This window comes from Corvus moneduloides, chromosome 1, assembly GCF_009650955.1.
Source record: "Corvus moneduloides isolate bCorMon1 chromosome 1, bCorMon1.pri, whole genome shotgun sequence".
Taxonomy (NCBI): domain Eukaryota; kingdom Metazoa; phylum Chordata; class Aves; order Passeriformes; family Corvidae; genus Corvus; species Corvus moneduloides.
Window position 1 is genome coordinate 26,539,127 of NC_045476.1, and position 24,629 is coordinate 26,563,755.

Sequence of the window (24,629 nt, forward strand, 5' to 3'; positions counted from 1 at the left end):
CTTTAAGCCACTTAAAGTTGTGACCGCCTCTGTGACCCACACTTCAGAATAGACACACCCCCCCAGCTCTCTCTCTCGTTTCCGGTGCTGGGACAAGTGGCTGCGGGGCCCGTGCAGGGGCCAGTGGGCCCAGCCCATGGCTCCAGGATGACCCCCCCCAGCAGGGCTGTGGGAAGCCAGAGCGGCTCGGCTCCCTCCCCCGCCCCTCCACTGCGGCCAAGTTTATTATGGAAGTGGTAAACAGACTGAACATCTGAAGGGTTGTCTTTTTGCATTGTCAGGGAGAGAAGGGAGGAAGGTGAGGGGAGGAGGAGAGTTCTGAAGGTATGGTATAATTTTTTTTCCCTTCTTTTAGGTCTGTTAATAAACTTCTTTCTATTCTTTCAAGTTTGGTGCCTGCTTTGCGTTTCTCCTAATTCTTATCTCACAGAAGATAAGCAGTAATGAGTATTTTGGGCCAAACCACTACAGGGGGTCAGTCTCTTGTCCCAGGTAACAAGTGACGAGAGGACATGACCTCAAACTGCACCGAGGAAGGTTCAGGTTGAACATGAGGAAGAATTTCTTCATGATAAGGGTTGTCAAACATTGAGATGGACTGCCCAGGGAGGTGGTGGAGCTGCCATCGTTGGAGGTGTTCAAAAAAACCAACTGGACATGGCACTCAGTGTCATAGTCTAGTTGACAAAGTGGTGTCTGGCCAGAGGTTGGACTTGATGATCTCAGCGGTCTTTTCCAACCTAAATGATCCTGCGATAAATTGATAACTTAAAAATTAGTGGTTATATAATTCTAAACCTGTTAATACTTTGGCTGTTAAGAGTTTTGGAATAAATAATAGAAAATTTATAGTATGTTCTCTTTCAACCGTCAATCAAATATTCTAGTGTTTGACTGAATTTTTCAGTTTATTTTTTCTACTTCCTTTGTGTATTTTCAATTAGAGAGAATGGAGGAGGAGGGATGAACAGGATCACACAAACCTGTCCTTATTAGATGATTAAAAACGCACAACCATACAGCTTTAAGCAGATACCAGTTTTCAGCAGATAACATCATGAATAACAGTTGCCAAGGCAAATTATCATAATTAGGCACACTGGCTATAGCGCATCAGATTCTGAAGTTAAATTGTAAGACAAATAATTCAAAAGAGTTTCTTACAGCTGATTTCTAAATTTAGAGTAATATCCATGACTGCAGCGTTGTGTGAACACTAATGCAATGTTATTATGCATTTTAGTAGGACGCCACGGTGTGAAGTAAAGCAACCTCAGGAGTAAATTCTGATGTTCTTCCCTCGGCAGCAGGAATTTGTAGAAAGCTTTAAAATGTCATTAGAAAAGTCCTCTTATATGTATTTTTATTGCTGTACACAGAATTGTTTTCACTTCTAGAAGAGTCTTAACTGTAACAAAAAGTTAGCTAACACATTACACAACTTTGGCACTTTTCCTGTGCCAGTCTTCAAACACAGGGTGGTTCCGCCATAGACCAACTGTTTTGCAACCAAGGTGTTTCATGTCACAACCGCTGGCACTGCCACATGTGCAGTTTGCCATATGATATGTTACCACTTAAGCACAGATTATCTCCATGAACAGGATACTGAGCTGGGCAGTTTACTTTCATTCCAATATATGAAAGTATATGCTGCTGGCACACATGCTCTTGTGGATTTTTTGCCTGTTTCTTTTGGGCAACTGTCTGTGGAGGAAAAGAGCTAGACTACACCCCATTAACTGGCAAAACAAATACATTCTAAGGTAGTATTTTTGTCAGGTTTGCCATTCTATGAAATGAACTTCTGTCTGTTGTGTGATTTAAATTCTTTCCAAGGTTTCTGTTCCCCATTACCTCTTCGATATAAACTTCTTTCATTTGGAGTTTAGCTCCCCTTCAGGGACATTTGATTAGGAATTTCCCAGTCTGACAAGGAAATAATGAACTAAATCTGAGTCACACTTGCTATTTTAAGTGGGTGAATACACTCTTTGCTTCCTTAGCATATTAGCGATTGGTCCTTTTTCTTCCCCTTTGGAAGGCAGTGAGATTTTCTGCTATGGGTTAGGCTCACTCCTGTGCTCTATGAAGAGACAAAATGAGGACAAATAGCAAAGGACAAAGGCTTTTAGATTTTTCTAATCTAAATTAGAAAAATATCTAGATTTTCAAAGCAAACCATATTTATATCTTAGTCTTTGGAGATTCAGACATCTATTTCATTTTACTGTTTTGTGCCATGATTGTCTTTCCTATTGCTATACTAAAGGCATTTATGGTCCTTGAAAAAGGAAATGCTAACTGTTTGCCCCTTAATATGTCTTTCTTAGGTTCTAAAATTACTTTTTCTGACTTCAGGCTCCTGGGGTTTTTTCATTCCTTAGTCTGCTTACACCCACTAGTGGGCTCAGTTTTTATCACTAGCAATCAAAAAGCTTATCTTTACTCAAGAGTTCATGCTTGTTCTGCACCAGCAAAGATCTGTACTAAAAAAGAGCGTGTGCTGATACTGAGTCACCGCTGCAACTCTAAATAAATGTATGCTGTATCAGACAGTAGCCGTGCTGTGAAGCACTGGTACTAGCACAGCACTGTGTCCTCAAAGTTCCACTGATTCTGGCCTCTCAGCTGCAGCTTGTGTCAGCTCTAGCAGCAGGAAAAGAAGACAGAAGATGCTAGTGGCCTTTCTCCCACTGCTTCCCTATGTTGGCTCCATTTCTCAGGCAGGTGCCAGAGGAGACCACATATATTTGCCACATATCTATGTAGAGTTGGTGGAGATAGCTGGGTTTTGGAGAAGGAATGTGGGGAAGGAGAATGTCATAACTCATGGGCCAGAGGAAAATCAGAGAGTGACACATTCCCAGTATCAACTTGAGCTGTAACATATAGCATGTTCTTCAAGAAAAATCCCGCTAGCTGGGGGCTGAAGCATTAATGAGGGCAGAAGAGATGTGTCTATCTTCCTGAAGGTTGAGCTCTTTGACATTCTCTTCCTGAGGAATATATCCTTGCCTAATCAAGATATTCAATGTTACATCGGTGGAACACAGCAGACATGGCTGTGGATTGGAAAGACATGCACTTGTAACTGTAGAGGAAACAGTACACCATGGGTAAGCCAGTAAAGATCTGTCTGCTCTTCCATTTACCCTGGAAGGGGTAAAGCTGATGCTGCTTGTGACTCCATCTTCCTCACATTTCAGAAGAAGAAATACAATAACAGGATTGTTGACCCAGTCCTGTTCATGATGGAACACAGGACTCTGTGTGGGACTTGAGCCTCTAGCAAATCTGAGCTCACAGATGTCTCATCTGCAGGCTGCCCTAGGAATTGCATTAGCACTTCTGTGTTCCCTCTGATCATGACATTAGCAGATGCTTAGTGCTCTTTGTAATAATTTTAAGACCTCTCTTTATTTGAATCAGAAAATGTTTTTAATTAATAAATTATATTTTTTGAATTTATGCTTAAAGTGTGCCTTTTTTGTTTTTAACATATATACTCAAACTACATATTCATACATTTGGTGCTACCATGAAGGGATCTTTTCACTGAAAGATGAAAACTAGCGTTCCTGACTGTCATAGGTTAGCAAGCATAGTCCCGGAAGGGATGTCCTTGCTAAGGGGGGCTTACAGCTTCCTCTGGGAACTGATAGAACCTATCAGCTGGCCAGTTTGAATATGGACAATTCTTTAAGCCACTTAAAGTTGTGACCGCCTCTGTGATCCACATTTAAGAATAGACAGACTCCCCTCCAGCTCATTCTCTCTTGTTCCCGGCGCTGGCACAGGTGGCTGCGGGCCCCGTGTGGGGGCCAGCGGGCCTGGCCAGGCCCTGCTTGGGCCAGGCCGGACCGGGCCACGGCCATCCTGGAGTCGATGGACCTGTTCCAGCCATGGAACACCCCCCCCCCACTGCCTTGCTGTGGGCAGCCGGAGCGGCTCGGCTCTTCCTCCTCTCCACTGCATTAAGAAAAATTCCAGCTGCAAAGCCGAGGTGAGAGTAACCCTTTTACTGCTGTGAAGAGCTGAAAACCTGAGGGAAGAGAGAGAGGAGATGCTTAAAGCTGAAAGTCTGTTGTGAAGCTATGATATATCCAAGTATCCCGTTGTAATTCCATGAAGATATGGGGGGTGGAGTGTTCAACTCGTAAGCAAAAGCACCTGCGCTGAGATAGGCAGATGCTGACGCAGCTGTAATTTCATGAGAAGTTTGGACAGGGAGAGATGGAAGCAATGAGGACTTTTGCTCCAAATGGGAAAGGAGAAAACCTCAGTCCCTAGAGATGCTCCCAGAGATAGTCCTAACGATGAAGATGAGGAAGACCCTTTGCTCCCAGGGAAGGAGAAGGGCCTCTGTTTCTTGTTTCTGAACAGCTCAACCTTAAAATTGTACCCCAAAAAACTTCAAGAGTGGACCCTCGAAAGCAGCTGCGGGAAAAGCTGCAAGTCGGGGGAAGGGACTCACATATGAACAGAGACTCCTCTTCCTAAATGGACTGAACAATATTTGGAAGTGGGTGGCTGTCTCGTTGTGATAATGTTTTCATTGCATGAGCAAGAAGAGACTGCTCTTTCTAAATGGACTGAACAAGGCTATTACGGAAGTGGTAAACAGACTGAACATCTCAAGGGTTGTCTTTTTACACTGTCAGTGGGAGAAGGGAGGAAGGTGGGGGGAGGAGGAGAGTTCTGAAGGTGGTATAATTTTTCTTTCCTCTTTTAGGTCTGCTAATAAACTTCTTTATATTCTTTCAAGTTTGGTGCCTGCTTTGCATTTCTCCTAATTCTTATCTCACAGAAGATAAACAGTAATGAGTATTTTGAACCAAACCACTACACTGACTCTGCAGGACAGGGGGCGAAATGTTTTCTTTCCACACAGGAAGATTTAGAAAAGTATGTTCAGGGCTCTTCTGTGCAAAACAAAGTTTCATCTTCATTGATATATTCTGAAAAACCTACTTATTAAAATCCTACTGAAGCATGATAGAAACAAAGATATTTATTAAGCTAACACTGCTGGAGTTGAGAAATACCTGTCCCTGGCAACGTACTGCAGAAATGCTCTTCCTTCTTTCCTGCCAAGCATAAGGAAATTTTCAAGTTATCTGCTCTAGAGAATGGTCTGATATATCTGTATGGCTACTTGCCTTCACTAAAGTGAGGCAAATAAATATGCCTGAACTATAAAAGCACTATTTCGTTGTGAGAATTTAGCTTCTTCTCACTCATGTTCACTTTCAGTAGAAAGATTTCCATTAACTGAAACGAGTATGATCTTTTTCCTGTCAATAGTTTCTGTAATAGTTTTGTGGACACATTGTATATTACCAGCGAGGTTTCAGAGGGAGTGAATATTAAAGGCGAAAGTAAAAAGACTAACAGTAGTTTGGATGCTGCATGATTTATTTGTTGCCAGTTTATATCTGGTATCAACTGTTAGCTAGCCTTTCTGATGATTAATCTTTACTGATGTATTTCTAGAGCACTCTGATTTAATAGATATGAGGATAACTAGAAAGACAGGTTATGCTTTTTATGCTTTCAGTTTTCTTGTTTATTCTCATAACTTTTCTCAGCTCTTGTTCCTATCTGAACAAGATTTGTGAAGCTGATCTCAACTTAGCCTACTTTTCTACTCCTTTCAGGAATCACACTTGCCTTTTTAGGATAGTGTCACGTACATATTCCATAGACATTCTGTGATCAGAGGGTATCTGGGGTTTTTTTTACATGTAGAGGTTTCCAACTTATTGTTATGGTCTAGTTATAAAATTATTCAAAATGTCTCTGCCCGAATTAAGGTGCAAAAGAGACCATATGCCAAAGTCAATAGTATGGATTTTATTTGATAGTAAATATGAGAGAGAAAGAGAAAGGAAGAGAAAGAAATAGAAAAGAGGTGGGGGGACAGAAAGGGAGTGACCGAGACAGAATAAAGAAAATATCACCACTCCACAGATCCCACTGTAGTCCAACTGATCCTCTCCATCTGGTCTTCTTGGTGGTTAGGGTCCCCCAAAAAGCATAGAATCCAATGGATTAATATATGCTCAGGCCAGGTGGGAATGCCCAGGTACCTCCCCTGGGGGGGGGGGGATGCAGTTTTACACAGTCTCTTGCAGCAGACTCTGGACCTGTTGCATCACTTTGCATCACATGCAGTCCTGTAGTGCAAGGCCTCGGGAATGAGTCTGGTAAGCACTTCGGGGGTCTTTGATGGATTATGACACCCCCTCAGCTTCCTTCCACAGGATGTGGCCTGTGGGGTTGGGGGTTCACAGCTGAGCCAGTTTATGTCAGGGAGGAGGAGTGTTCAGTGCCTTCTGAGCAGAGGTTATGCCATACACTGGAAACCTCTTCCCCCGCTCCTGCAGTTGTGGGGGGAGTCTGTGTAAACCTGGCCTCTGTGGTCTTCCCCACCCCAAACTCAGACAGAGATGATTCTCTGCGCAGCTGCTGGGTTTGACTTTCTTGTGGATGCATTCTTCTCCTTCAGCCTGAGATGATTGAACAATACTGTTATCTTATCTGGGCAGCTTAACTTACAGTCTAAAATTCCAGTCAGGGATCTTCAAGGAGGGGTGGGCTTCTGTGGTTGTAGCTTCTTTATACAGTTTTTGCTATAATGGGTGAAACTCCTTCATAACAATGTTTAAGGCATGAACCATTTCAGTCCCTGACACTTATTTAGGTCACGTTTTTCTGGATGGTACCTAAAAAGTACAATGTGCTACTGAGTTATTCTTATCATGCTTCTTCTTGAATGCTGTCTTGTGAACTTTACACATTTGAGCAGTTTTATGGTCTCTTTATGCCCACTCTCCATCCCAATGCTTCTGCACTTCATGCAGCCCATTGCCTTCTGTTTTAGCCAAGACTTCATGCTCTCCTAATTCTTTCCCAAGGCCTTACCATCTCCATTGTAACTAACAATGTTCCATGTGGAAACTATCAATGCCTCATTAAACACTATTCTGTTGATACATCCTTCCTTTCCTTTATTTATACAAAAATAACCACTGAACCATAGAAAGATGTCAGAGTGGTCTGGTATAGTTGTATTCAGACTGAATGCATCTTCCAGTTCAACACAGAGTGTATTGATCATCTACCATAACTGTGTTGTTAGCCATTCTCCTAATACTCACAATCTGTGCATTAGGTGTCTGCTCTTTTATGGATGGTCTTTTATGATTATTACTGTAGTAATGACTTGCTGATTAATAGAATTTTCCAAGAAATCTCAGGACTGTTCTGAAACATTGCCACCTTGTGGCATCTGGAAGATCATAATCTTTAACAGCGCTATTACATGTACTTAGTCGGAAAAAAGGGCATAGCATAGTTGAATTTGCAATAATTCATTAACGAAATCTGCTGCCTTTGTTTTCCAGCTTACAAGAAGTATAAATGAATACTAATAGTTGTACACAAAATTGTTCTCCCATGCATTGCATTGGCTTCTTTTCTGTCTCCTTTTTTTTGATTTTTCCTCAAGGGAAATTAAAATGGCTGTGCAGTGTAATATAAGAGTGTCTTGGTTTTGAAAGACAGGTGTCTGCTAAGGAAGGCAGAAGCCTCCCTTGAAGTGGCAGATGTAACCCCTTTCCCTCTAAGTTATTATAATTTTGAAATCAAGGGCCTTTAGGCAAAGATGTGGGAAAATAGGAATAACAGTTCTTTACTATATAGATATAGATATAGATATATATAGATATATAACCAGTCAAACAAAACAACAACAACTATGGCAGTAACAGCAATCACAAACCCAGTCCCAGCCTTCTTGGCTGTCGGGCCCTTTCCCCTCGGGTGCAGTTCCGCTCGCAGCCGGCAGGGGCGCTGGCGGCTCCCGGTGAGCAGGGCAGGTGCGATGGTTCCCCCGCGGCTGCAGGGGGCGCTCCGGAGCGAGCTCGGGGAGCACGCGGCACCGGTGCCCTGGGATCCTGGGAAGGGATGGGACAAAGGCTTCACAAACCCCTGGGCAGCCGATCCCGGACTCTCAGGAGCAGCAGGCTGGAATGGCAGGCTGGAACGGCAGGCTGGAGCGGCAGGCTGGAGCAGCAGGCTGGAGCGGCAGGCACAAACACAAATCCCGGGTGGCAGACGAGATGTATCCAAAAGGGGAACCCCCTGGAGGTCCAGGCAGGGCGAGCAGGGCTACAACGCAGCGAAAGCTCGAAGCAGCAGCGGGGCAGGGCGGCCACAGCCCGGCCTCCAGCAGGGCAGGGAAGGCGGCTTTTGGGATCCCAGCATTGTTTCCAGCAGAAAGAAAAACGGCCGAAAAAAAAGGAACCAGCAGCTCCTTTCTCTCCAGCTTCTCTCTCCAGACGCTGAGAGTGAACTGAACCCACACCCAGGTGAAACAAAAGAGTGGCCAGGCCCTTTTTGTCTTCTCTTAAGCACCCAGTGATTTATCGTCTTAGTAACAGAATGGGGGAAAATTCCTTTAACAGAAAAAAAAAAAAAACCCTAGATCTCTTAAAACCCCAACAAAGAGTGACAGAGATTGTGAACCCACTAACATGTAGCTTTTAAAATTATATAAAATTGAACATGGTATCACGGTTTTATTAGGCAGCAGGTGGTAATATTTAGGATGTACTTTGGAGTCCCTGCTGACTAACTAGGAACTGAATCTCAAAATTATATAGATGACTTGACTCTGAAACAGTCTTATTAATGTTTTACATGCATGTTTTATGCTTGTCTTCTCTAGGGAGAAAAAATTGTTTTAAAATATGGTGGTACTTTCCATTTAAGTATAGCAATAACAAAAGAAGATCTGTGATAGACAGCAAAAATTGTTGGGCTAGATTTCATGTTCCATTTTGTAAAAAAGTTTTGTAGAGTAGATGATCAAAATCTCCTTTCTTTTGTGAGGTCCTTTTCCTGTTTGTCATCATTGTTGGACTGTTACTATAACAAACAAAAATATTCATGTTTTATCCACCAAGAAATAAATATGTCAAACTTGGTTTTGTCATGTTTATTTTTTACTTTCTTCCTTCCTGAAGTCCCTATGATAATGCAAAAAAAAAGGTAACACGGGCATGAAGTCTATCCTGAATAATGTGGTTCAGTGCTAGAGAGGGCAAAAAAGGACCAGGACCTGGAGTGCCATCCAGACTTACTGCTTTCCCCAGCATTAGATTGGGAACATCCAAGTCCCATTTAGAGAAGGTTCCACAAGACAGAGCTCTCTGCCATCCAGGTGTATGGCCCAGACTCCCTGATGGGTGAAGGCAGTGTCAGCGTGCTGGCTGGAAGGAGCAGTTCAGGAGGAATTTAACAAAGCTGGTTGAAAGAGATGGAGCTGTATCCATTACAGCCCCGTTCTCAAGGGATTGAAAATCGTGCAAAGCAGTACAGTTTTCTACATGGCCCTTCCAGACTGTAGCTTCATTCTCAAAATGAATTCCAGCAGATGTGCATGTACAGTAGGATGAGAGGACAATGAGCAATGAGATTCAAGGAACCAGAGAAACACAAGAGCCTACAGCTCTGAGGCAATGCTACAGTTCCCTTGGTTGCTTTTCTCAGCTTGGTTGCTTATCTCAGAAAAAATGACAACTGTTTCCTTTGATAAAGTAGACTGCTCTGACTCTAAATAACATTTCCATTTTGTTTTCTTTGTATCTCACATGATAAACTACAGGAATACAACTTAGCATGGGGAAACAGAGCAAGTGTATCCAGTTTTTGGGTAGAAATTTGTGAGGAGTCTTTCAGCTGCACACTGGACAGCTGGAGAGAAAGAAGAGGATGCTGGCTAGGAACATTTAAGATATTTATGTGCTTTTGAGCCTTCTTTTCTGATGAGGGGAGTGTGGATTCATGAAATTATTTACAGCCTACTAAAAGAATTTGAAAATGTGTCACAGTCATTTCCCATACAGATGTTAAAATGAATCATTTTGTACAATAGGAATAATGGCATAATGCTGTTTGGGGGACTGCATGAAATTATTCTAAATCAAGGTGAAAATTTCAAAGGACTTTGAGTAAATTACAAGTGTTTGGAATGAGCAGTAAAATGAGAAAAGAGTATGATTTTCAAAATGGGAAGGGGACGGGCATCTTCATTTGGAGGCAGGCATGAGAAGTGTATTAGGAACATGCACTGGGGACTCCCATAAAAGCAGAGCCAGGATGCTGGTGGGAGAGGCTGTCCAGGGCAGGAATGGGGATAGAAGAGGGAGTTGTGGTGAGAAACCTCCATACTGGAGAAAGCTGAAGAGAGTGTTCGGGCAGAATAGAGCATGCAGATGATGGGGTTTTTTTCTTCAATAGTCTCTGCTTGCTTCTTTCCTCTCCCTTCTCAGAAATGAGAAATCACACAACTGCTAGAGGGTGCTGAGCCTTGAGCTCCTCTTCCATTTTAGAAGCCTCACTTGTGTGTGGTGAGATAGCAAGATGGCTTCAGGCCTCCCCAGGAGGCTTCAGGCACCCTCCTCTCCTGGTCCATGTGCTGCTGTCTCCTTTGGTACACAATGGTCAAAGCGGACCTCTAGAGATCACCTAGCCCAACCACTCTCTCAAAGCAGGACTGCCAGCAACACCAGGTCTGGTAAACTGTGGCTTTGTCTAGTCAAGTCTTGAATAACTATTAAACCTTTTCTTTGGGTCCAACCCATAATGAAAATTGCAGTCCAGGATCTTGTACTTGTAAATAGGGCTGAGAATGTTCCAAGTAGTAATACAGGGTCTTTTTGTCCATTAACAATGGGAAACACTTTTTCCTATCCATTTTACTGCCTTGGCATATTTTCCTTCTCTGTCATGTGCATAATGGTACTAGTTGTTGAATAGGGCCAAGGTAGCACTGAGCAATTCCTAATTGATTTGGTATGCACATTTTGACTTGCCTTGGGGTCAAAATAAATATTTGTTCCTCCTCTAATTTCCAGTGATGCTGCATTGCTATGGGAGAAAGAAATTTGAATGTTTGTCTAAATTGAGTGTCCTTTTCAAAAACAGCTAAGTCTTCATTAGTAATGCAGAAATCATTATTAATGAGGATGGTACAATTGGCAGAGGCAGCTCAGTTTGGCATTTGAAATCCCAGAACAGGACTGGGAGTGTAAAATATTGTGAATGCAGGAGATCTAGGTCCTCATCTATCATTTTCTTTTTGTAGTGAGATTTCTGCAGGGAATGCAAAATCATTGACTTACAATTACAATCTCTGAAAAGAATCTTTCTTTTCAGCATGTGATTTCACTTTAGACCATTTTAATGATGAGTGAAGATTTACAGCAGGAGAAGAGTATACAAATTCCTAAAATAGGTTAAGTTGGTTGTATAGCCAAATTTTAATGTTCTATGTAGAAAACAGCTGTAATAATCCTAAACAACATTGTGAACCAGTGAGAAAGAATAAAATGTGGAAATATTTTGTTTCTACTAGACCTTGTGTTTAGGAATATATCGCATGTTGAGGCTACCTCAATACAAAATAATTTGTTACCACCTAGAAGGTTTGCAACATGAGTGTTGTTTTATTTTGGTAAAAGTTGTTGCTAATTGATTGGTGCTCACGGTTTTACTCTTTCTATTTTTTCCCGTCATCACCCGACCCTATTAGAGGCAACAATCACTCAAGCATGAATGTCACCATAAATGTGAGTGGTCTTCCATTAGTTTTGTCACTTGTTCCATTCAATGCACTATGCAACCTACACACCTAGTTTTCCTTTTAGCCTGGTTTCCAGATTGTTTTTATAATCAGATCAGCCAGACAGGAGAAAATAAAAAAACTGGACAAAAATCATAGAACTTGCTGAATAGATCCAGGCAGAGCCCTTTCCCAAACCTTCCAAAAGCTATATTTTGTGTATATGTCATAGGTTAGGAAGCATAGTCCTGGAAGGGACGTCCTTGCTAAGGGGTGCTTACAGTTTCCTCTGGGAACTGATAGGACCTATCAGCTGGCCAGTTTGAATATGGACAATTCTCTAAGCCACTTAAAGTTGTGATCACCTCTGTGATCCACATTTAAGAATAGGCAAACTCCCCCTCCAAGCTCTCTCTCGTTTCCGGCGCTGGCACAGGTGGCTGCAGGCCCCGTGTGGGGGCCAGCGGGCCCGGCCCAGGCCCTGCTTGGGCCAGGCCGGGCCGGGCCACGGCCATCCTGGAGCCGATGGACCTGTTCCAGCCATGGAACCCCCCCCCCCCCACTGCCTTGCTGTGGGCAGCCGGAGCGGCTCGGCTCTCCCCCCTCTCCACTGCGATAAGAAAAATTCAACATTCCAGCTGTAAAGCTGCAAGGCCGAGGTGAGAGTAACCCTTTTACTGCTGTGAAGAGCTGAAAACCTGAGGGAAGAGAGAGAGGAGATGCTTAAAGCTGAAATTCTGTTGTGAAGCTATGATATATCAGAGTATCCTGTTGTAATTTCATGAAGATCTGGGGGGTGGAGTGTTCAACTCGTAAGCAAAAGCACCTGCGCTGAGATAGGCAGATGCTGACGCAGCTGTAATTTCATGAGAAGTTTGGACAGGGAGAGATGAACCAGATGAGGACTTTTGCTCCAAACGGGAAAGGAGAAAACCTCAGTCCGTAGAGGTGAACCAGATGAGGACTTTTGCTCCAAATGGGAAAGGAGAAAACCTCAGTTCCTAGAGATGCTCCCAGAGATAGTCCTAAAGATGAAGATGATGAAGACCCTTTGCTCCCAGGGAAGGAGAAGGGCCTCTGTTTTTGTTTCTGAACGGCTCAACCTTAAAATTGTACCCCAAAAAACTTCAAGAGTGGACCCTCGAAAGCAGTTGCGGGAAAAGCTGCAAGTCGGGGGAAAGGACTCACACGCAGGCAGAGAGACTCCTCTTCCTAAATGGACTGAACAATATTTGGAAGTGGGTGGCTGTCTCGTTGTGATAATGTTTTCATTGCATGAGCAAGAAGAGACTTCTCTTTCTAAATGGACTGAACAAGGTTATTATGGCAGTGGTAAACAGACTGAACATCTTAAGGGTTGTCTTTGAACATTGTCAGTGGGAGAAGGGAGGAAGGTGGGGGGAGGAGGAGAGTTCTGAAGGTGGTATAATTTTTTTCGTCTTTTAGGTCTGTTAATAAACTTCTTTATATTCTTTCAAATTTGGTGCCTGTTTTGCATTTCTCCTAATTCTTATCTCACAGCAGATAAACAGTAATGAGTATTTTGGACCAAACCACTACAGTATATGAATTCCCTCTTGCTGCTCCAAAACTCTGAGTCCTTAAGCATTTCTTAGGCTGTCCTGAAGGGCAATACCACTTTGCTTGACAGATGGGATTTGGCCATGAATAGAAGAGACTTTTCTTATATTCTTTCTGGAGAACTGGATGATGTTTTTCATTTATCTTCAGTGTTTTGATACTTTGCATTGCAGGGTTCTTTCTTACATTTTCCAGTCTCCCCTTCAGTGACAAATCCTTACAGTCACGGTGCTGCTTCCCTTCTAGGTCTGAAAGGTCATCATTGGCTGCCCTTTGAGAAAGCCGTAATTGAGTCTTTCCTCACTTGGTGAGTCTGAGGCTTCCAACCCTCTTTGTATAGACTCAACAATTCTTCATCAGTAATTTTTTTTTTTTTTTTCTCATCTCTAATGAAAAAAAGCAAGCCATCACAATTTGATAGAGGATTTTCATATGCTCCTTTCAGGTTTTGTTATAGTCAACCTAACATGTATAGGAATCATTATTTTTGTAGCCTCCCTTAGTACATCTGACATCTGCACATTTCAATGCTGTCAGGTGCTGCATCCCACAGCTCTCCAGTGCTGCCTTCACAGTAATGATTCTTACTACTTCCCTGGATTCCGTGTTATTTGCCATGCACTGCAGACATTATCTGTGAGCTTTTTACATGTACTGTAATTGTGTTTGCAGCCCATAGGAGAACTACTCAGTTAGCACTAGTCTCTGGAAGAGTGTCAGTATAATTTTTGTTTGCTTGTTTGTCTGGTAAAGTCTGAGTTTCTAGGAAGCAAAAGTCCAAAACCCACTCTCTCCATAACAGTTTTGGAATTTACTAATCCATTTCATCAAAATGGCAAAGATCTTATTTAATATGTTCACTGAAAGAGAAGCTAAAGAGAACATTTAGTCCTTATCAGATATAGTAAATTTCTCATCCAGAGCAGTACTTATGAAATTCCAGCATGCATCACTTATGCCATCTTAAGCAGCAGAGAATTTAACCATCAGTCCAAATTCCTGTCTTGTGTGGGTATTGTCTGAGAGGTGGTCAGCTCATTTCATGACCCCAGTATATTTATCTTAACATAATAAATCAACTTTAAGACACAAGTAGCAGTGTGACACAAGAGCTTCATAAGATCCACTGTGGACAAAATACTTGGTTTGGATTGTAACCCAAAATTTGGGTTACCCAAATACAATTCTGCTGCAGAAATATAAGCCTACTTAATTAAATCAACATAAAAATTACAGTGAATAACCATTTTTAGTGATGTTAGATCATTTGGTTAATTGGAAATTTCTATATGTATAAAGTGTCAACAAATATTTAATTCCATCATCTTCTTTGCAATATTCTTGGTGTGCATTGTTACAAATGGAGAGAAGAGCTTTAGGAAGTCGTGCCTTTGACTCAGATTTCTGGCAGTAGCTCTGTTTGGGGCAGCCTGCAACCCAGATCACTCTCAGTCGCAGGTTCTTAATAATGGCCAATTAGGTCTATTACAAAATGAATTATTTGTTTAATAGACACAAATTTAACAGACATAAGACTTTAACAGATTACTTACTACATTCCCAGGAAAGTAACCAAGAATTCGCATCCGAACTTGCGGGAGAAGTCCTGCACATTTCCAGAGTGTGTGTAGGAGGCTTCTGCCTCCATGAAAATTAGTGTAGCTTTTATAGTTAGTAAAGTAACGTGTCTCTCAGTCAGGAATTCCTAGCTTATCTGTCTACATCTCGCTCTCAAGGTGAGATGTTTATTGTCAGCTGGGGATCTCACCTCCTTGGCGCCAGAGATAACTCACTGGTGGACATCTGTCTGGCCTGGGTTGTCTCACCAATTCATGTGAGGGGGGAGAATATTTGGAGCTATGAACCAGCTGCTGGACAGAGTGGATAAGCTCTCCTGTGGCAGGGAGGGATGTCCTGCCACATACATATAAGAAGAGTAGGAAATAGAGTTGGTTAATGATCCTTAGCCTCAAGACAATGTGACCACCACAAACATATGACAGAACTTCAGTCTAAAGATTACCAGGGCAATTCTGCAAAGTTTAACTTAATCCTTCTTTCGATGTGTCTTCCAGAAGAAACCATAAAAAAAAAAAAAAACCAACCTCTGAATAAACTGAATATTATTTGATGGCTTTATCTGGTGAATGTGTGAATGTAAGCAACACAAAGCACTTGCAGATACCCTCTTCTCAGTGTTAATTTTTTCTCCTTATTTATTTAATATCCAGTAAAGAAAAGGAGGATATGGTTGGGCCAAAATATGCGCTTTTTGACATCTTGCACCTGCCATTACAGTGGCTCTTGATCATCAGATAACAGAATCACAGAATGGTTGAGGCAGAAGGGCACTCTGGAAGTCATCTGGTCTAACCACATTCGTTTCCAGGATGAGATGCTTCATCACTTTCCAGGACTCAAGGTGAAACTGGCTGGCCTGCAGTTCTCTGTGTCCTCCTTCTTGCCCTTCTTGGCTAGAGAACTGACATTTTCTTTCTCCAGTCTTGCGTCACTTATCCCAGTCACCACGTTTGACTGTCAAGAGTGGCATTACAGTGACATCTCACAGCTCACTCAGTGCTTGTGGATGTGTCCTGTCAGGGACCATGGACTTAAATCTATTCAGTTTGCTTAATTATTCCCTGACCTAATCCTCTTCCACCAAGGGTACATCTTCATTGCTCTAGCCTCACCCCTCATTGTCTGGAACCTGAGATTCCTGAACCAGATTGGATGTGGTTATGTGAATTCATTCAGACTGTTGCCATGGCTGAAACTAGCAGGTCTGATGGATAAACCTGGAAATGTATTTTAAATGGCAAGCATTTTCTGGGTGCAAACACAACTTGAGTAGGTATCCAAGGTCACCTTACAATACCTAAGAAGAGTAGCTCCAGATTTTCGAGATGGTACCTGTGAATGGCCAGAATATGTGGAAAAACTACATGGGCCTTTATAGTCAATACTGACAAGATCTGTAATATTAGAGACCCTTTTTATGCAGGTCAGTGACCCATGCTAAAAATTTCTCTGTGAGTATAGCAAGAAGGCTTGTTTAGCCAGGGTTTTGTACTGATGCAATTCATTAAAGACATTGCCACACTGGCTAAGATGTCATTAAAACTGGGCTTACTGTTCCACTGAATTTGACAGTAGATAAATCCATCATCTACTCTCACTGCTTAATAACCAGCTGTCATAGCCCCTGTAATGTAACACTTTCATTATATCCAGGAAGAAATAGGACACACAAAAGGATAGCAAATAATCCTGGGAAGTCTTTCCCAGACAGATAAAGGCTACTAAGAATAAAGTAAGTTGTTATTATTAGAACTGTGATGTTAATGAAAAATATGGATAATTATATGCTCTTGAAGCTGATTTTTTCTGTGTAGGTTTTTTTTGTTGTTTTGTAGGTTATTTTTTTAGTGCAGAAGACTTAAAAAAAAGACACCCACACACGTTACAGTGGGGATTACTGCAATAAGCATATTTCAAACCAGGAGTCCTGTGGAAAGGAAATATATATGGACAGATTCGTGGTAGATGTTTCAGAGGTCTTTATTTCTCCAGCCGCATGGCCGGGGCTCTCCTCAGGAATTCCACAGTCACGGGACCCCAGGGTCCTTGGCCACCCCGGGGGAACACAAACCAACCAATGGGAAATGAGACAGACCAGGGGCAGGGAAACCCTGTGTCTTCCCCCCAGGGCCCATCTCCCAGGGCTCCATGGCAGGGGAGGAGACCCCAACACACACAGTTTTCAGGAGTTTGAGATAAATGGTTCATATTATTTATGCAGCAGACATTTTAAGGAAGCAGATTAAGGGAAGATTGTCCAGTTTGCTAGTTTAAAGTTTTTGAAAAATGATCACATACTATACCACAAAACTGATGTTGTTTATGTTTTCTTTTAGGAACGTCTCTTGATGAGCCTTTTGCCCAGGAATGTTGCAATGGAAATGAAGGAAGACTTCCTGAAGCCTCCGGAAAGGATTTTTCACAAGATTTACATTCAAAGGCATGACAATGTTAGGTAGGATTGATGTAGCCCATGAAATAAACTAAAGAAGAGAATATTTAGTACAAGGACAGTGATGTATAATTGCATTCAGGGTTCAGAGAAAAAAAACAAGCAGCATAGTGAAGATTTATCATTTATACAGACTGGAAGAATGGGTGCACTAAGAAGATTTAATAGTCTTCCCAGGAGATAATCCTGAATCAATAAATGTCTTAGAATAGTAGGGGTGGGAGACTGACAAATTTTTCCATATGACTAGTCATTGGTTTTGTACTGTATTATGTTTTGGGTGAATAGGAAGGAGTATTTATTCTGCATGGTAGTTTTTGCACATTTATACTTTCTGATAGTAAGATGAATTACTTCAAAAGTGATAGATTTTCCTGAGTAATAGCATGGAAACACAAAAAGAAAGTGTGATGTAAACTTAAAGAAATTTATATTTGTCCACATCACGTGAGCATTACCCCTCAAAAATTATTGACTACGGCTCAGTTCTACTTCTTGCTCTTTTTAAGTAGCTGACTGTGTGCAAGTGCTGTCATTTATATTGCTTGTTCTTAAAGTGCATTCTCATTTGTTAATCTTCTTTGCCTCCAGAAACAAATTCCTTTAAGTCATTGTATGTGTTTTATCACACTACTGCCAAGTGCCTTGCTTCCACATCAAAAACAGCATTAAAGTTCAGTTTGTATCACTCTTTTACTAAACAAGCTGCAGTGTTAGTAAGTGATGTTCCAGAGCTGCCTTGATTTGCATGGTGTATTCATGTGACAAAGGAGTAAACTTCAGTACATCCTCTTCTCCCTCATCCACTGCTAAGTTTCTTCTCTCAGGGCTTAGTCTACCTCCCATTGAGCTGGCTTTAATATTTGCAAGGACCACTTCCTAGTGAGTAAGTTGCAACTAAAAGCATTTCTGTTGCTAAGGGAATCAGAGATGTCTGTGATGGAAGTGTTCAGAAGACTGCCAGATTAGGTCAGTTTTATGCTGTAAAATTAAGCATTACTGAATTAAAAATTAGTAGTTCACTTCATGCTAATGGTTAAATCTTGCATAATGTTAATCTCATCATTTTGGATACAAAACTCCTGGTCTTTAACAATCAGTTTGAAGTTGGTTCTAAGTGCACACTACCCCAGAGCTGATGCGGCAAAGCTGACAATGTTGTTTACAGTATCTGATGGTTCTCAATTGTTAAAGCCTGACTTGAGAGCTCCTAAAAGACACATTCAAAATCTAAGTGAGCTGTCTCACTCCTTCACTTTTCCTTGTTCATGTCACATGGTTTTATCCTGTTGCACCCCCACCAACACCATTTGTATGTTTTTTCTTGCCAATCTTCAATCTTTGAATGATACCCTGTCTGTTTATTCGCAGTCAGTTGTGATAATCAAGTCTCAGGTATGCCAGATTTTGGTGCTTGGGTGTCTTCTACTTTGACCCTTTGGTGATCACATTTCTTAATATACTTACAAAAATTGTGTCTAAAAATTATGTTCTCATAGTGCTATGAGCTACATGTTGGTTGCCCTTAGGATCAAGGCTAGACAATGATAATTATATCATGATTAGTATATTTATATCTTGTATGTGTCACAAGTCTCTGCATTCATTAGAGTGTGTATAGTCATCTTAAACAGCATTGCTTTGCAGTTGATTATAGTGCTTCTGAGTCCTCCCTTTTGCTAAGATCTTTTTGAAATGTAACCTCAGGAGTAGTCTTTTTTCCTACATGACATGTTTTTTTCACATAAATACTAAAACTCCTGTGGCTTATTCACTGCTTAGATGTGGAGTTCATAAAAGGTTTTGAATCCAGACACCCTGTCTGGAGAAGTGAATTCATTCTCTGACATTAAGAAGGTACTTTTGGGGCAAATGAAGCCCAAGTAAGATGGGGTCATTTTAATGTCACAGGTAAGATCCTCAGGAAAGAGAACTGAAAATAGGAGACCTCCCTTCACCATCTGTACTTGCAAGAAATCATATTGCCTTTTATTTCAGTAATGCAACTAATCTATAATTATAATAATAATAATTTAGAGGACTCCCGATTTATGGGGTGAAATAGTGTCCAGTAAATACCCAGCAATCTGTGGCAAGCAGGTCCGAGTAGGCCAGAGTTTCACCCCGGAAGTTTTGTGACTGTGTAGATCTGTGTAGATCCGAAGGACCAGCAGGTGCCACCCTGACACCAGTGCCTAGCTTTTGGCAGGGCTGCTGATGATCAGTGCCAATAATAAGTGTTTGCTTTACTTTCTTAAGGAGATTAAAACTTTTTTTTTCTTCTGGGTAGTGGCAGTTCAGTGTTATAACAGGTAAACCTGAGAGATCATTCCTGTATTCTTGTGACTTGTCCTCTTCACATCAAGTGTTCTGTAAAGTGCTACTATTAAAACAAACCAACAAAAAGCCCCTCTGTAATTCATATTCCAGGCTTTTTTAACTCCAAAGCTACACAGTGGAAAATAGAAAATGAGCTGCACTTTTACTTTTCCTCTTGCAATGCTTTCTTTTTTGCCCCACAAATACCTGGAAGTATCAGAGCATTATTCTTCAGAAAAGATAGTCTGAAGGAGGCAGGCATGCAATTAGTAAACTATGTGATTTTTCCATTCCTTATCTGTTGAAAAAACCAAAGCAATAAAACCCCCAACAGCAAAAAAATACCCTCATAAGTAACAGAAAGTATCTGCTTCAGTCTTCTAAATAGCTGCCTGAAAAAAAGACAAAGAATATTTAATCTTACGTGTGAAAAATAAGACATTCATACATATACCTTCTTTACCTCCTCCCAGAAAAGCACAGGCAGATACATTACAGTGGAGATGCATACACCTCTGTAAGAAGTGAATGATGGACTGGGAAAAAGTACTGGCACGTTTCATATAACCATGGCAACAGCCCCGGTTTATCAATTAGTTGGTGTCTATTTTGCCAACTACCCAACAGCTGATGAATGACTGCCTGCAACTGTGCCTCTGGAGGGGAATGTGTCATGTTTTGATCATCTCTTCCCAGATGTGTGTAGTACATCTGCTACCTCGTAAAGTTTTTGAACAGATTTGCTGTGCAGTGAGAAATGAGGGCATGTGTTTTAAATGTAGACAAATAACCTAATGCAAATGCAATATGCAAAACAAGATATGCAAATACACACCCAATATAGCATTAGCCCAGTGAGGACATGTAGCGGGTTGGGTTTGTAACCGGGTGGAAACACCAATTTAGTGTAGTGGTTTGGTCTAAAATACTCATTACTGTTTATCTTCTGTGAGATAAGAATTAGGAGAAATGCAAAGCAGGCACCAAACTTGAAAGAATATAAAGAAGTTTATTAGCAGACCTAAAAGAGGAAAAAAATTATACCACCTTCAGAACTCTCCTACTCCCCCCACCTTCCTCCCTTCTCCCACTGACAGTGTAAAAAGACAACCCTTGAGATGTTCAGTCTGTTTACCACTTCCGTAATAGCCTTGTTCAGTCCATTTAGAAAGAGCAGTCTCTTCTTGCTCATGCAATGAAAACATTATCACAACGAGACAGCCACCCACTTCCAAATATTGTTCAGTCCATTTAGGAAGAGGAGTCTCTGTTCATATGTGAGTCCCTTCCCCCGACTTGCAGCTTTTCCTGCAACTGCTTTCAAGGGTCCACTCTTGAAGTTTTTTGGGGTACAATTTTAAGGTTGAGCCATTCAGAAACAAGAAACAGAGGCCCTTCTTCTTCCCTGGGAGCAAAGGGTCTTCCTCATCTTCATCATTAGGACTATCTCTGGGAGCATCTCTAGGGACTGAGGTTTTCTCCTTTCCCATTTGGAGCAAAAGTCCTCATTGCTTCCATCTCTCCCTGTCCAAACTTCTCATGAAATTACAGCTGCGTCAGCATCTGCCTATCTCGGCGCAGGTGCTTTTGCTTACGAGTTGAACACTCCACCCCCCATATCTTCATGTAATTACAACGGGATACTTGGATATATCATAGCTTCACAACAGACTTTCAGCTTTAAGCATCTCCTCTTTCTCTTCCCTCAGGTTTTCAGCTCTTCAGAGCAATAAAAGGGTTAATCTCACCTCGGCCTTGCAGCTGGAATTTTTCTTATCGCAGTGGAGAGAGGGAAGAGCCGAGCCGCTCAGGCTGCCCAGAGCAAGGCAGTGGGGGGGGGGGGTTCCACGGCTGGAACAGGTCCATCGACTCCAGGATGGCCGTGGCCCAGCCCGGCCTGGCCCAAGCAGGGCCTGGCCAGGCCCACTGGCCCCCACACGGGGCCCTGCAGCCACCTGTCCCAGCACCGGGAACAAGAGAGAATGAGCTGGAGGGGAGTCTGTCTATTCTTAAATGTGGATCACAGAGGCGGTCACAACTTTAAGTGGCTTAAAGAATTGTCCATATTCAGACTGGCCAGCTGATAGGTTCTATCAGTTCCCAGAGGAAGCTGTAAGCCCCCCTTAGCAAGGACATCCCTTCCGGGACTATGCTTGCTAACCTATGACATGACAATAAACTCAACAATCAGGAAACTACAATAATTGAAACTAATACAGTATCTGTGGCTTATCAGAAGGAAATAGTCTGTATAGAGTCCTCGAGCTGTTTCAACACAGTACAAGTGTTATTTTACTGGGGTAGTCCCAGACAAGGACATCATGAAAGATGTGAGAACCAGATGTCAAGTTACATATAAAGGCTACCCAACAGACCAGCTCTACTGTGGTGCTCAGAAGTATGTTTTGTAACATGAAGGAGACATGCTTTTCTAAGATTTGGTTAAGAAATTTAAGATTCATATTTTCCTGTTTTCTTATTCCTACAGGGCTGAGGAATTTACAGATCACATATGTAGGTACAGTTGCTATTGTAAAAAGTCGCTAGTCCTGGCTGAATCTCTCCATGGAGCTATAATTCAATGAAGAAAATTTCAAATTTAATTTCAGCTCAAATATATGCCCTGTATGGAAACCTCAACCCATTTTGTTGTTTGTCTCTCTTGGAATGGACATTGGATATTCATGAAACTGTTTCAACACGTGGCTGGATAAGGATATGGGTGACCTGCTATATTAACACACAACTTCTTGCTTCATTCTTTGACTCAAACAATGTTGAAGAGATAAAAAGAAAGTGAACTTTGAACAGCTAAAAATTTCTTGGGCTTCTGGTACAGCAGGTTCATTTAGCCTTATTTTTACAAGCGGGAAATAGAACTGGATGCTTTGTAAGAAGAGATATTAATTTTAGGAAACACACTGCCTGTTTCAAAGCTACTAATAAAGAGATTCCTTGTGGCATATTAGAGGTTCTTGAGACTCAGTGTGAAGCGAGAACACAATCTGCAGATATTAATGTGCAAATATTTCTTGTCTGTTCTGTCTTTCAGAAACCATCAGAACTTAAATAATTTTTAAATTTAACTTACCCATTCCAACATTTTAAAAAGCTGGAATCATGATGCCTATGAACAGAAATATTATATAGTCTTTCTGAACTTGTAAGACTTCGCAGTGAACTAGTTTTCGTAAATTATAATTACGTTAAAAACACACCCTCCCTTTGTTTTTTATTTTTAACAGCCCTCTTTAATTTTAGAGAGCACTTTTTTCTTAAAAATTGAAGTGAATCATACATAAAATTATTAATAAACTTTCCTTATGTTTGACCTTTGAGGCAAAAAGAGTCCTACAGGTTCCTTTCTGAGGCACCATGCACCATTAAAATACCATTTTTACTGTAAGTTGCACTTTAATTAAACAAATGGCCCAAATAGAAATAAAAAACAGGGCATACAATCCCTCCTTATTTTGCAGAGTACTTGTTTATACAAGTGGCTCCATTGAAAACAGCAGGACTATTCAAGTGCACAAAACACATGAATGAGTACTGTTAAAAGTGAACATTTACTACCTACATGCTGTCAAATCTCTTGTGTAACTTGGCATGATTTCTCCTTCTGAATGCCCCATAGAGTGACGTAGAAAAGGGTGGCTCTGTCAATACTCACACTTGGGAAGCAGCTTAAATGTCTTAAACCAAGCCACAGGCTTTCTGCACTCAGTTCTAGCAGGTGCAGCTGCTTCCTGCTGTGCTGCAGGAGGACTGCAGTCACTGTGCAGGTTCTGCCTGCTGGGATCATGGGGGAAGAAAACAGGAATACAGAAGGTCCTGGAGTGATAACTCTGGACTTGTTAACACAGAAATGCTTCAGATGGTCAAGGAGTATGAGATAATGATGTATGTAGCTCATATGCCAGTGCTGAACCAGCTTGGCTCTTTGTGGCAGAGGAGAGAAATGACTGTTTATAGTGTTTCCCTTCCTGAACTTGCTCACTGTACTGCTGCTTTGCTTTTGTTCAGAAGTTTTATACCAGAACAAGTTAGAAATAGCTGTTGGCATTTCAAACCAAATAGTCTAGATAGCTTTAAAAAAAAGTCCTTAGGAAACTTCCATTAAACATTAGAATCATGAAATCATAGAATGGTTTGAGTTGGACAGAGCCTTTAAAGATCATCTAGTCCAGTCTCTGTGTCTGGGTCAGGTTCATACATAAGTATTGCTCAAAAGCCTGACCCACCTGAGCTTGAATACCAAAGATGGGTTATCCACAGCTTCTCTGAGAAACCTGTTCCACCTTCCTAGTGAAGAGTTTCTTCCTTGCATCTAATCTAAACCTACCCAGTTTTAGTGTAAAACCATTCCCGCTTGTCCTATCAGTCCTATCCCTGATAAAAAGTCCATCTCCAGCTCTGTTGTAAACCCCCCTTGGGCTCTGAAAGGCTGCTATAAGGTCTGCCTGGAGCCCTCTCTTTTCCAGGCTGAACAACCACACTCTAACAAAGTCCATGTTTTTCCTGTGCTGAAATTCCAGGTGGGGTCTCATGAGAGGAACAGAATCACCTCCCTCCACCTGCTGGCCACACTTCCTTTTATGTATAACAGGATACATTTGCGTTTTGGGGCTGCAAGCATACAGTACTGACACATGTCCAATATTTCATCCACCAGTACCCCCAAGCCCTCCTTCCAGTGCTGGTCTTTATCTATTAATGCCTCAATTTGTATCCATGTTTGGGATTGCCCCAACCCTGGTGCAGGACCTTGTACATGGCCTTGTTGAACTTCATGGGGCTCGCACAGGCCCACCTCTTTAGCCCGTCCGGGTTGCTTTGGATGGCATCCCTGCCCTCCAGTGTTGTCGACCACACCACATAGCAACGTGTCATTCCCAAACTTGTAGATGGTGTCTGTGTCATTAGTAAGTAAGGAGGGAAATGAACAATCAAAAGAAAAAACTGTTTTTCAATGCTTACAAATCTGTATTTACACATTATCTTCCATATATGCTTTATTGCAGTAGTCCGTGGGGAATGCAGTCATTCAAAATTTATGTCAAT

The 24,629-nt window shown here is 41.7% G+C and overlaps 1 protein-coding gene across 4 annotated transcripts in view; it reads left to right on the forward strand.

Annotated features, from left to right (window-relative positions):
* Positions 1-24,629, forward strand: part of ADCY1 (adenylate cyclase 1) — a 160,955-nt gene that overhangs the window by 50,706 nt on the left and 85,620 nt on the right. For all 4 annotated transcript variants that reach the window (XM_032102857.1, XM_032102858.1, XM_032102862.1 and 1 more), the window contains one exon: positions 17,131-17,249. In XM_032102857.1, the coding sequence (XP_031958748.1) occupies positions 17,131-17,249 (119 nt within the window). The remainder of the gene's footprint in view (positions 1-17,130; positions 17,250-24,629) is intronic.